The sequence below is a fragment of the Chanos chanos genome, chromosome 1 (genome assembly GCF_902362185.1).
Source record: "Chanos chanos chromosome 1, fChaCha1.1, whole genome shotgun sequence".
Classification (NCBI taxonomy): Eukaryota; Metazoa; Chordata; class Actinopteri; order Gonorynchiformes; family Chanidae; genus Chanos; species Chanos chanos.
Window position 1 is genome coordinate 3212722 of NC_044495.1, and position 13909 is coordinate 3226630.

Here is a 13909-nt window from a genome sequence, read left to right on the forward strand (position 1 = left end):
TTGTTAAGTTACTTCCTGATAATACACAACTTTTGGAAGAATTAAGGATTAACTTAATATCTGGCAGAGACTGTGTCTTTGACTCACTTACCTCAGTTGTGTTAACTGATACGAAAAGGGGAAACTTCTGAGATTGCAAGTATTTGGCTAGTCAAACTTTATGGAATATAGGGGTAATTTTTTAGTTGTCCTGTAAAGACATGATATTTATGAACTGAATTGCTCCTGCTGGTAAATAAGGAAAAAGTAATGATAATCATCAGTTTTTGTTTTCAGGATGGGGAAGACAATGAAGAGGTGTGCTATGCATCACTAGATATTCCAAATGAGGGACAAAGATCATCCAGTAAAAACAGAGTGAAGTATTCTGACTTCAGTACTTACTCACAAGTTAATACAATGAGGATTTAAGATATTGTGTGCTGAAATAAAGGCCACAATGCTGCCTGCAGTAGTGTCTGTGTGTGAATGAACTCATTACCACAGTAGACTGAACTTAAAGAAAAAGCAGAAGCCCACCCACGACTATACACTACAGACAGGAAAACCACAGTGACACCCTGTCTCTTAGACCGTTACACTGAGGTTGGCATGGTTTGTGATTTTAACAACTGACTGTAGATCTGCTGATCAGACCAATTACACAGTCCAAGAAGAGAATCATATCATTGTTTCAACAGCAATGTGTGAATACTTGTGCTTTGGGGGCTGAATTCGGGCAAAAACTGAAAGAACACTCAACTGCTGTATGATAAAGGTTTGGTTAACTGATATTTTACTAGGTCTGGATCTCTTAAATACTATGGCAATATCGGTCCATGTTTCACTGTAGAATCTAACAATCTGAAAAGGGAATAGCTTGACTGAGAAAATGGTAGTAATTCATAATGGTTGGAAATGTTTGGCCAAAAGTTGACAGTTTTTAAAATGTAAGACATATAGTTGAGTTTGCAATATAAATGTACTACACAGTACTGTCACGCCTGTAAATATCATAAACTGCTTTGAGATAATAACTGTGGTAAATCAGGACTTGGTGACTAATGGAATCCATCAGAACTAAGACCAGTGCCCTGTTCAGTATGGGCCAACATAGGCAGTAACTTCACCCAAATTCTCTTAACAATGACTCATCACCAGACAGCCTCGCAACAGACGTGAATATAGCACATAGAGATGGAGACACTGCAGATCACGTTCAGTTTGTAAAAAATTAAACCCAGAAATGCATGTATCAAAAGCACTGACTGGGGTTCACTGTAAACAGGATAAACTGGTGTAAAATAGACACACATTCTTAATTAACAGCTACATTCTGAATGTAAAAAGAATGCAAAAGGACCTGCATAAAGGACAATTATCCTGAATAAAGGCTGATCATCTGTACACCAATTTCTGACCATAATTTCATTTCATTTCAAGTCTTCAGCCTATATAAGCAGTGAGGTGTATGCGCTTAAAGAGTGGATGTGGTTTTATGTCTGTGGTCAGGGAGTAATTAGGCCATTTTCTGTGTCTTAGTTTTGCCATAAATTTTGCAGTTTGGGCCATAATTTTGTGTCATAAACAACATTTAGCTTAATACATTTTAATACATTTTAGCTGACAGGTATAAATGCTGGCTGATGGAGAGGACAAAGTAACCTAAGTATCCAGTAAGATCGGAGGCTTAACAGTACAGATAAATGTGGGATCACTATTTAGCAGGCAACAGGTGACTGTTGCACTTTTTATGTAATGTTTATAACAGCTTATTAATGATTTATATAGTGATCATAACCTAATAAACTGAATATAAACCATTCACAAACCCTTTATAAGGGAAGTCTTAATGTAAAGTGGTAAAAAAAAAAAAAACGAGAGAAAGAAACCAAAAAGTGATGGAATTGTAACAACAAATTTGCTTAATTTATTGCTGTTGTGTATAGATCAGTAATGCAGATTGTTCACTTTTTTGTTGTTTAGACTGCACTCTAAAAGTGAAGGAGTGATGACTACCCCTTACTCTAACCCAGTGCACTGTGTCAATGCTGCATTTATGTGAGAACAGTTCACTCTTGTTCTTCTTTAAAATAAAGGGCAGCTTTATCAGACGCTATAACAGGGTAGAACAATTACCACACATACACCTAATGATGGAGATCGGAGAGTGTTCCAGAAAGTGAGTTTAGTGAAAACTCTGAGTTAGAGAACTCAGAGAAAGCAGTAAACCCCCAAATAGAAGTACCCTAGGTCTTTGTTTTGCTAGGAGAATGAAGCCCTAGGACTCTTCTATTGAGAGGTTTACAACCAGGTTAAACAACTTAAGCAAAGAGATATTGTGACAGTGATACAGGCCAAAACTCCCCAAAGCACAAACAGCCCATTATAATAATAATAATAATAATAATAATAATAATAATAATAATAATAATAATAATGATAATCATCATCATCATCATCATAATCATAATAATACAAAACACTAAAGAAAGGGTGTGGTTGTAAGTTATTTAAGCAGAGACAATATCCACAGACTTTTTATACAGTTAAGTAGGCTTTCACAGACTTTAAGATCATTCAAATAACTTTTTAATACTTTTATTTAACGATTTATTTTACATTCAGTCATTGTCTTGACACAAATAATGTCAACGGAAAATTTCAGTCTTTCTTTCAGGCTCACCACACAGCACTGAAACAACATAAACATTATAAAATTCTAGTGCCAAGAACCACCCCAAGGACTGTGTAAGGTGTTTCATTGAATCCTTTCTCCTAACACCAAAAATACAGATAAGTAAAGTGAAATTAGTGGTTAGGAAATTAGACTGATTTGAAATGGGTGAATTTTGACCATCACTCCAAGGTTTTTTTCCTTGTTGAAGGCCTTACTGTTTGTGAACCCGTCTTGGCAGATGTGTGTAGTGTGATTGATGAGTTCACAGGAATGATCAGGAGTTATCTTTTGGAGAGACTGGGGTTCAGTTAATAAGACATTATTGTTAATATGTGTAATGCTATTGATCAGTTACAATCAGAGACAACGTCTAACAAGTTACCTAATGGATTTTACTCTTTATTTTGATGATCAGTTAGATGTGATCCACTATTCTTCAACAAACAAACCACCACAGTTCACATGTTTGCCTTTGCATTGGACAGACCTCAGTGGCTTTGTATTAGGCACTTTGGCATCATCTGGTGGTGGTATTGGATATTGCCTGTGTAAGGGCCTCTTTAAGCCTTAGGTTTCAATTATGATATCACACAGACATAAACACATGCCAGCCAAGTGTCTTCACGTGGATGAACCAAATGTAGTTCTTGATAAAAGTAATCAGCCTAATAATACTAATTGCACCTTAAATTTGGAATTTCTGAGACTGATCCATGTGATGGATCTGTTTTGGGACCTATATATTTTCCGAAAATTCCGAAAATTGACCAGTAAGCAAAAGAAGTTTTCATAATTTTGTTGATGACACACAATTGCACATATCTGTTCCACCTACAGATAACAGGCCACAAGCAAATTAATCACTTTTTCGGAATTCATGTCTCATATGAAGAAGCGCCTTTTTATAGTTAATCTAAGACAAAAGAGGGACATTATTCATTATTGGGAATAAAATACAAAATGAATATCTATGTGAAAATGAAGGTCTACACTAATGATAAACAAGGCTTTTGTTCTTTTACTTTTTTTTTTTTGTTCTTTTTGAAGGTTTTTTTACTGGTTATTACAGCTCATAATGATTATTGTCTGAATACTTACTTTAAACATCTGCTTGCATACGCTCTATTACATGATCTTAGTTTGTTAAATACGACTCTACTTCATTTACCCAAAGTCAAACCCAAAAATAGTACAGAGGCAACTTTCTGTTTTCTGCACCAGAACTCTGGATCTCACTACCACTTTTTTATTTGTCAATATCTATATGTGCTTTCAAAAAGGAGCTAAAATAATAGTTTTTCAAATTAGCCTTTTGTAAACTGTTGGCCCTCTTCATATCGAGTTTATTATTTCTTACTTAACCTTATTTCTTTTTTATTTTATTCTGTAATATTACATGTTATTGTATAAGTTCTCCCTTTTTAAATCAATAATTCTTACTTGTATTATCATTTAGATTACTCGTTCCTGGAAAGCATTTTAAGCTAAATGAAACTCATGTGAACAGTACCATATAAGTAAAGATCATTATTATTGTTATAATTATAATTATTACTGTTGTTGTTTACAATTTGTTTACAAACAACCTTTATCACAAAGTGTTAGCAACAAATGTTTACACAGTAACCTCATCTTTATATGCAGTTAACTAGAAACTAGTATAACACACACTATAGTTTCACATAGTAACACTTTCTTCACCTGTAAGACTTTGTGTCCAGAAATGTTGTTGTGCTTGGATAAGATGGCTGTGTCTCTAGGTAAGATAGCTGCATCAGTAGATCAGACAGCTGTGTCTCTGGGTAATATAGCTGCATCAGTAGATCAGACAGCTGTGTCTCTGGGTAATATAGCTGCATCAGTAGATCAGACAGCTGTGTCTCTAGGTAAGATAGCTGCATCGGTAGATCAGACAGCTGTGTCTCTGGGTAAGACGGCTGAGTGCATGTTGATCAGGGTTATTAGACGGCTGAGTGCATGTTGATCAGGGTTATTAGACGGCTGAGTGCATGTTGATCAGGGTTATTAGACGGCTGAGTGCATGTTGATCAGGGTTATTAGACGGCTGAGTGCATGTTGATCAGGGTTATTAGACGGCTGAGTGCATGTTGATCAGGGTTATTAGACAGCTGAGTGCATGTTGATCAGGTTTATTAGACGGCTGAGTGCATGTTGATCAGGGTTATTAGACGGCTGAGTGCATGTTGATCAGGGTTATTAGACGGCTGAGTGCATGTTGATCAGGGTTATTAGACAGCTGAGTGCATGTTGATCAGGGTTATTAGACGGCTGAGTGCATGTTGATCAGGGTTATTAGACGGCTGAGTGCATGTTGATCAGGGTTATTAGACGGCTGAGTGCATGTTGATCAGGGTTATTAGACTATCACAGTTATAGATCTCCCCCTGAAGACTGAGATTTGTGTGAGCCATTGTCTGGACTCTTTAAATATTAGTAACAGATTACAGTATCACAAATGATCACAATAAAACATTTCAATCACATATCAGGATCAGAGTTGGTGAACTGAAGGAATGGCTGCCGGAAGCTACTCCAATTAAACTTATGTGCCGGGTTCACAATTAAACTATTATTTACATGACACGACATACTCGGTGGGTAACACAAACATGGGCACAAATCAACGGGTAAAATGTATAAATGTATAAATGAGTATTTAGTTGTCCAGACCAACCACCTCACATGCCCGAGAACTAACAGTGGATTATTCATCGCATGAGAAGAGAATGAGGTTTGACAGCATGTTACGGCATTAATAATAGTTTGAGGTTATATTCAATGGGGCATTAACTTGCATTGCTAGTTTATTTGATTGTAGTTTTATGAATGATCCGTTCACCACTTGATGATAGTTATACGTGATGTTGGAGTGCCACCCTGTGTTCACTTTGAGTATTGATCCATGCCAGTTCACTGAAGTTTAGTCTATTTGTGTGTTTGTGCCCTTTTTACAGGAAACCACACCCTTACAGTTGTATTTATACATCGGAGTAGATACTCCACAATTTGAGAATTGTGTGGTGGTGGAACACTCACAATAAAAGAATCAACTCTACCTTGGATTCAGTGATTCTGACCGATCACCTGTGGTGGGCTAGTTCTTGCGAACCAGGCACATAAGTTTAATTGGAGTAGCTGCCGGCAGCCATTCCTTCAGTTCATGGTCCTTTGAGCCGGACGAGAGCTTACTACAGATTCGTGTGTCCAAGTCATTAGAAGAGCCAAAAGTGGCTTGTTAACTGAAACTCCTCATATGTACATGTGTATGTTTCATTCTATGGTCATAAACACTGAATAAAAATCAAATATCAACATTCTGACTAAAAACAGTGAGAGAGGAATCTGTCATCCTACATAACATATTTCTTGCATTTCTACAAGGCAATACAAGTCTTAACTATTTTATTATAATTTATTTTAAATGGACCACCAATAAAGATAATGCTCTATCTATACGTCAGTACTGTGTGGATGACTATGAAGAGTGTCTCGCTCTGGCTCTCTCTGTTCACTCTCACTGACACTCTCTAGTTCTTTCCATTCACTCTTACTGACACTCTCTGCTTTTTTCTGTTCACTCTCACTTCTGTTCACTCCCATCATCTTTGCCAAGTTGAGGACTCAGATTTCCCTTCAATGTTTCCATCAGGCCTAGTTCACCAGTTCAAAAATCTCCTCATTAAACCAGTGTCCAATCTGTAAGTGAACAAAATGCAAACAACATAAGCATTTCAACATTTGTTACTCAACTATCGTTAATAAGATATTTAGAGTAATTTCTCCATAGTTAATCAGGAATTTGCAAAATCTGTATAATGCCCCCGGTGTTCGGGAGGTGTAAGTGCACTTGCAATAATGGTAAGAATGCTGGTACTACGTATACTGTATATTCCTCTGTGTTCCTTGTGAAATGTCTCATTTCCTTGAATGCACTGACCAGCGTTTGTCCTGAGAATTTATGTTCCCGTTGACTTCTTTCATGAAATTCCTATGTCCTGTTTGGTTTTCTGTGTTTTGACCTTGGCCTGTTTTTGTTGCTGTTTATCGAGGTTCTTAGTCTTGCCCTCGAATTACAGTATACCCCACCTGGCCTGTCATGTGACTTTTTGGGATAACAATTAAGTTTATCCCTCATATTCATCCAGTATCTCTCCATATCTATGACATTAGTCTCTGAGAACTAAGTGAACTGTCCATCAGCCTAAGCTTTGTAAGTGAAGCTTTTGTTTAGCTGCCTGTCACAAGCCCTTACAAAGATGTCTATAGCCACTAGGCTGTATTTCTGTGTCACAGTAACATATTCTGGTAGTAAATATATTCTGTTACATTTTAGGCGCCTATTGGACAGAATTTCAATAAATTAGAATGACATGTATTGCTTGGGTAATAAAAGCTTATATCAGGATTTATTAAATCTTGTTTTATGGGCAGCTGTGCTATAGCCCTACAGAACTGTTAAATGTTACGTTTATTTGTATTATTATTCTCTACTATAATGTAACCATCCACTGTTTTGTTTCTTTGATCAGACACTGTTCAAAGTAACTGTTCTGCTGTCTGAGGCACATGCAGTTTCAGTTCATCCTACAGTGTCCTCATACTGAATGTGGAATGTCTACAGAGACTGGGTGTGGGTTAATGGGTAGTACACCTATCAGTGTAAAGAATTTGTAACTAACAATGTCTGTTTACTGCTCCATATTCCATAATATTATTTTTTTTACTCACTCCACTTTCCGAAGTTTATAGTCTGGATTGTCCACTAGAGCAGAGAGCTGTTTCATTTCTGAGCTTCTTATCTTATTCCCTTTCAGGTGCAGCTCTATCAGGTGTGAGGGGTTTGATGTCAGAGCTGAAGTCAGAGCAGCACAACCCTCATCTGTTATACTGCAGTTATTAAGTCTGTAGAGAGAGAGCAGGGCACTGATTACAGATCTTAATTTTAATTTTGGTCAGAAAAAAATGATCAATGCAAGGACAACCTTATTCTGTCTTTGTTGAGATCTAATACTGAGAAAACCTAGGTATACACATACACACACACACACACACACACACACACTGAAAGTCTCTTGCATGCACTGTTGTCTGTGTTGTATCTGTTGCATGGTATTGATCTGTGAGAAGAATCACTGTAATAATACAATTCAGCTGACACCAGTAATCAACACAAACAGTCAATCAAACAACTCATCCACTTTCTTACTGGCAATATCATAGAGGTAACATTCAACAGAGGGTTTCTGTCCTGCTCTGACTGGTACTGGGATAGTTACAGTTGTTATATTATTAAACGGAATGAGATAGAAACAGATAAGAATTCTTTCTGCACTAAATCCAGAGCATAACATAAACAAATGATTTTTTGGCTTGTTTTTAATGCTTAAGTGATAAAAGTAAGGCAACACTACCATAAAACTCGGGTGTTAGACTGATATAATAATCACATATATATAGTTATTGCATGTTACTGTAAAAATCAGCATGCTTGATAAAACATGTAACTCTGTTGTTGGAATTTCTTGTCTTTCCATTGTGACTATACTGGTCTGTTTAGCATGCTTTATCAAACACTCTTTGTCTGTTTCCTTACAGCAGTTTCTGTAGTTTACAGTGTTTATTCTCCAGTAGATCAGAGATTGGCTTCACTCCTGAGTCTCCTAGTTTATTCCCACTCAGATGCAGCTCTGTCAGGTGTGAGGGGTTTGATATCAGAGCTGAAGTCAGAGCAGCACAGCCTTCTTCTGTTATACTGCTGTCATTAAGCCTGTAGAGAAACAGAACAAGAAACAGAGTAAAGCTCTTATTGTTATATTGGTCACAAAAATCTATCACCACAGAGACAACCATATTTTGGCTTTACTGAGATCTTATACAGAAAAAATACCAAGCGCGCGCGCGCGCACACACACACACACACACACACATACACACACATACACACACACACACAGATATATTATACTACTGAATAGACCGCTGTCTGTGTTCTCTCTTCCACATTGTACTGGTTTGTAGAAAACGTAAGTCCTCTGTTGCAATTTCTTATCCCTCTCTGGCTGCTATTAAGGACTTCAGTGTATTTCACCACATCATACACTCATTGTCAGATTACTTACAGCAGTTTCTGTAGTTTACATTGCGGATTCACTAGTAGATCCGAGATGTACTTCACTCCTGATTCTAGATTATTCCCACTCAGATTCAGTTCTATCAGGTGTGAGGGGTTTGATTTGAGAGCTGAAGTCAGAGCAGCACAGCCCTCTCTTGTTATACTGCTGTCATTAAGCCTGTAGGGACAGAGCAGGAAACTGGGTAAAGATCTTAATTTTTTAAATTTTGGACACAAAAATTAATTACCATAAAGACAACCTTAATCTGGTTTCACTGAGATCCATCCTCGAAGATACTAGTTGCTCACACACAGACACACTGTGATGTACTATTGGTTGGACTGTTGTTTGCACTGAATCTGTCACACAGTATTGAGCTGTGAGAAGAGTGACCCTGTTAATATGATTCAGTTGGCACAATTGATCAAAAACAAATAGTCAATCCAGGTACTCATTCACCTGCTTATTGTTAGCATCACAGAGCTAAGACTAAACATGGAGACTGGTCTACAGGGAATTAGATACATAACTGTAAAATGAGTTTAGTTTTGTGATTATAAGGAGTCAGAATATGGAGGAGCAGTACAGCCCTTTTCTGTTATACCAGTTACACTGACTACAGAGAGAGAGAGAGAGAGAGAGAGAGAGAGAGAGAGAGAGAGAGAGAGAGAAAGAGAGAAAGAGAAAAAGAGAGAAAGAGAGAGAGAGAGAGAGAGAAAGAGAGAGAAGCAAATGAGAATAACAAAAAAAAAAAAATATATTTAAAAAGCAGAGGTACTGCAGGTCTTAAATGGGATAGCAATGCACAAGAGGCTGTGAAGGCAGCAAAACAAAGATCACATTTTCTGAGTCAGCTTAATAAATAAATATCAGCCCACTCTTAAATATAAGGATGTTAACATGCATTTTCTTGTGCAGTAATTTACTTAGAGTTTTAATTTGATCAACAAATCAAAACACTAACTTAAGTGTCTTCAGTTTGCAGTGTGAATCCTCCAGTAGAGCACAGAACTGCTTCACTCCTGAGTCTCCTGGTTTCTTCTCACTCAGATCCAGCTCTGTCAGGAGTAAAGGGTTTTGACCTAGAACTTCAGTCAGATAATCACAGGCTTTCTCTGCAGCATCACTCTTCAACAAACTGTAAAGAGAGAGAGAATAAAATTCATTCACTGATTTATTTTATTTTATTTATGTATTTATTTATTTATTTTTTTTTACATCATTGCTGTTCCCATCCACCTTTAGACTCTGAGGGCTCCCAGTTCAGTTTATAATGATTATGATGAACTGGACACTAGAATAGCAGAACTTTGGTGTGGAAATTTGGATTGACACCTTAATTTAAACCTGTAGGTGGTTTTATTTAGGCTATAGATATACTCAGATATTACTGATCTTTTCATCTAAAATGATGGATTTATCATGCACCATTATCCTTTTAACAAACAAAAACTGAACAGAGCACTGCAAATATTAAGAGACTATAAACTGTAGTATGAATTGTGAAATATTCTCACCTTAGTATCTTCAGTTTACATTTTGCGTCCTTCTGTAAATCAGTGAGCAGCTTCACTCCTGAGTCTCCAGGGTCATTCCCTCTCAGATCCAGCTCTATCAGGTGTGAGTGGTTTGATCTCAGAGCTGAGGCCAGAGCAGCATATCCATCTCCTGTTATACTACAGTCTGAAAGCCTAGAGAGTTTGTGGAGAAGACAGAGGAGAAAGAGAAGAGAAAAGAGACAGAAGAAAAAAGAAAAGGTTCTTCCATTGTTGAGGGAAAAAATATCACTGAAAATTATCAATTGCGTCTTCACAGAGGAAATGTCCATTTTCTGATCTCGGCCTTGTTGTGCCTTAGGAAAGAGTAAATGGTGAATATCAAACATTTATTCACTTAGGTTCATCTAAAAGTTCAATCTTATGTCTCCCTAAAACTATATGCTAAAATGATAACAAATAAGATACTAATGTAAAAACCACATTATATATCTATATGATCATATTCATGATTCATTCATCTGAGAAATGTTGGCACAGTGGTACATTACTTACAGCAGTTTCTGCAGTTTATTGAGTGGGTTTTCTAGTAGATCAGAGACGTACTTCACTCCTGAGTCCCCTAGTTTATTCCCACTCAGATTCAGCTCTATCAGGTGTGAGGGGTTTAATGTCAGAGCTGAAGTCAGAGCAGCACAGCCATCTTCTGTTATACCACTGTTATTAAGTCTGTAGAGAGCAGAGAGAGGTTTAGTTATGACTTTTCAAAATATAACATTTTGGTTAATTAACCCTTTGGAGTCTGACATCATTTTGTGTATGCTGTTTTGGCATACATTTAATTCTGACTTTGTTTAGAACACAAAGTATGGGCTTCCCTTCCCCTCATGCATGGTATCGTTTTTCAGCACACCCTCAACTATAAGTCTAACCCGTCTTTTTATCAGGACACTATATAACTATCAGCAGCATAAAACACAAGAAATAATGTAAAACTTGCCTTTAGAATTTCAATTAATAGTAAAAAATGGCACAGATACAGCAAAAGTGTAACAGGAGTCCAGGAAAGACTTTATTCCCAGCAATAATTTTATATAAAATTCACATTATAATAACATTATAATAACTCCACTTCTGTTCGGACCAGCAAAATAAACAGGAACTGTTCAAAAGCCCCAAGTGTGCATTTATGACTGGTTCGTATTACTTTTCGCTACATGCTTCCAGGGCTGAATTATTCCTGCACAATTAAAGTATGTCCCTTGATACCATCAGCGATGACATTGATTTCACAGGGCAAAGAAAACTATTTTGCGCTCAGTTCACTAAGACACCCTACAACATTACTGTTTTGTTCAAACATGTCTCTTATTTTCCTTGTTTACAGTCAGTCTGTTTGTATTATAATGACTAATAATGCTGTGTTAAATTCATAACAGTAATTTTAATGACATAGAAAAACATCCAGATAAAGTAACAATATATTAAGCTAAAGCACTAAAGGACCATATTTTTCTCAAGTAATAAAAAAATAAATAAATAAATACATAAATCAAAAATAAATCGGAAAACTAACTTCAGTTTCTGCAGTTTGCAGTGTGAATCTTCCAGTAGAGCACAGAACTGCTTCACTCCTGAGTCTCCTAGTTTCTTCTCACTCAGATCCAGCTCTGTCAGGAGTAAGGGGTTTATTCCTAGAACTTCAGTCAGATAAGCACAGGCTTTCTCTGCAGCATCGCTCTTCAAAAACCTTTAAAGAGAGAGGGAGAATATAAGTAACCCTTTTATACTTTGCACATATGTTGGCAGGTATACAAAAGAAAAAAAGTAATTTTTGCCTTTTTTGTTAGTTAAATTCTCTCACCTCAGTGTCTTCAGTTTACAATTTGGATCATCACATAAATTTAGTAAATCAGTGAGCAGCTTCACTGCTGAGTCTCCAGGGTCATTCCCTCTCAGGTCCAGCTCTATCAGGTGTGAGGGGTTTGATTTCAGAGCTGAGGCCAGAGCAGCATATCCTTCTCCTGTTATACTACAGTCTGAAAGTCTGGAGAGAAGAGAAGAGTCTATTGTTGTTGTCTGTCATTGTTTTATATCCTTCTTCTGTGATGAACTTACTACTAAGACTAAAACACTTCCAAAATTACAACATGTGTTAGAACATTCTGAATACTTAGCTCTCAAGATGAATTAAAATTGTTCCTGTAGACTAAGGATATTTCACACATACAACAGTAATGCTGTCAATGTCAGTCTCTGACAGCAGGGGTCTCTCTACCATATTGGACACTGAGATCAAAATGCACTTAAAGAACACCCAATAAATAATGGAGTTAGTTAAATCATGATAATTTTCTAATGTGTTAAATAAATTCAGACACACATGACAATTTGTCCCTAACAAAACAAAACAAAACAAAACAAAACAAAACAAAACAAAACAAAAAACAAAAAAAAAAAAAAAACAAAACCTCTTTTTAGTGTATTTGATGAGTGAAGGCTGACCAAAGCTTTCTTATACCATGACTGATGTACATTTAAAGTTAGGTGCTAGGACGTAATAACAGCTACAGGCAGTTAAGAGACTGAGGGAGCAGTGGATGAAGTGAACCAATATGTCTTTATATACAGGTGTTTGGGTTACTTATGGTAGTGCAGGAAAAATATTTACAACAGTAATTTCTGGAGAGAAAAAAATCCAACATATCGTATCTAACTAATTAACTAACTAAGTAAAGAACAATAAATAAATAAAGACACAGCAAATGACCAGACCAGCAACTATTCTAATCCCAAAAGCTGCATTGACTGACTAAGGTGACTCCACACCCATTCTTATAAAGCTCTTCTCCCACCTTGGTGACTCCACCAGGTAAGAGACATGTGCACAGGTACTCACTGTTCACTGTTCACAGCCCCTGCAGGAACAACAGGGGTGACTCCCACCCAGAGGCAGTGCACAAAATACATAACAAACAATAAAAAAAAAAAGATATATTCTATATTCTGGTGTATGGGAAAATCAATATTTACGTATCATTATATAATGTTAATATATTGCTAACTGCAGCATATCCATGTATCATATCACAACTCTAGCTTTGGACATGGGGAGATATAATATTGTTAGCACATTTTTTCTCATTTCTTGTCTTTCTCAAACAATATGATCCTCTGCAATAAGAGAAATGTCAAATGTTTCTAATGATGCAAAGTGTTTTAATTCATAACTGTTTAATACAGTTACAATAATATATTCATGACCTACAAAATAAACATTTGTACAATACTCACTCCAGTCTCAGCAGTTTACAGTGTGGGTTCTCTAGAAGAACAGAAATCTGTTTCACTCCTGAGTCTCCTAGTTTATTCCCACTCAGATTCAGCTCTATCAGGTGTGAGGGGTTTGATGTCAGAGCTGAAATCAGAGCAGCACAGCCTTCTTCTGTTATACTGCTGTCATTAAGCCTGTAGAGAGAAAGAGAGAGAGAGAACTTTCATTTCATCAGCTGACATGAAAACAGATACATTACCATCAGATATGTTAAATCTCCCACTCAGAATTTTAGTTAACATCGCATAGTAAACTAAAATGCATATTTACATACTGCATATACATA

General features: G+C 36.6%; 1 protein-coding gene across 1 annotated transcript in view; it reads right to left on the reverse strand.

The window, feature by feature from the left end:
* LOC115820156 (uncharacterized) overlaps positions 1–13909 on the reverse strand; it is a gene marked incomplete at its 3' end in the record, with an annotated part of 129339 nt that overhangs the window by 43680 nt on the left and 71750 nt on the right. The window contains 5 exon segments of the mRNA XM_030783642.1: positions 9758–9931; positions 10311–10484; positions 10845–11018; positions 12154–12336; positions 13584–13757. Of these exon segments, the coding sequence (XP_030639502.1) occupies positions 9758–9931; positions 10311–10484; positions 10845–11018; positions 12154–12336; positions 13584–13757 (879 nt within the window).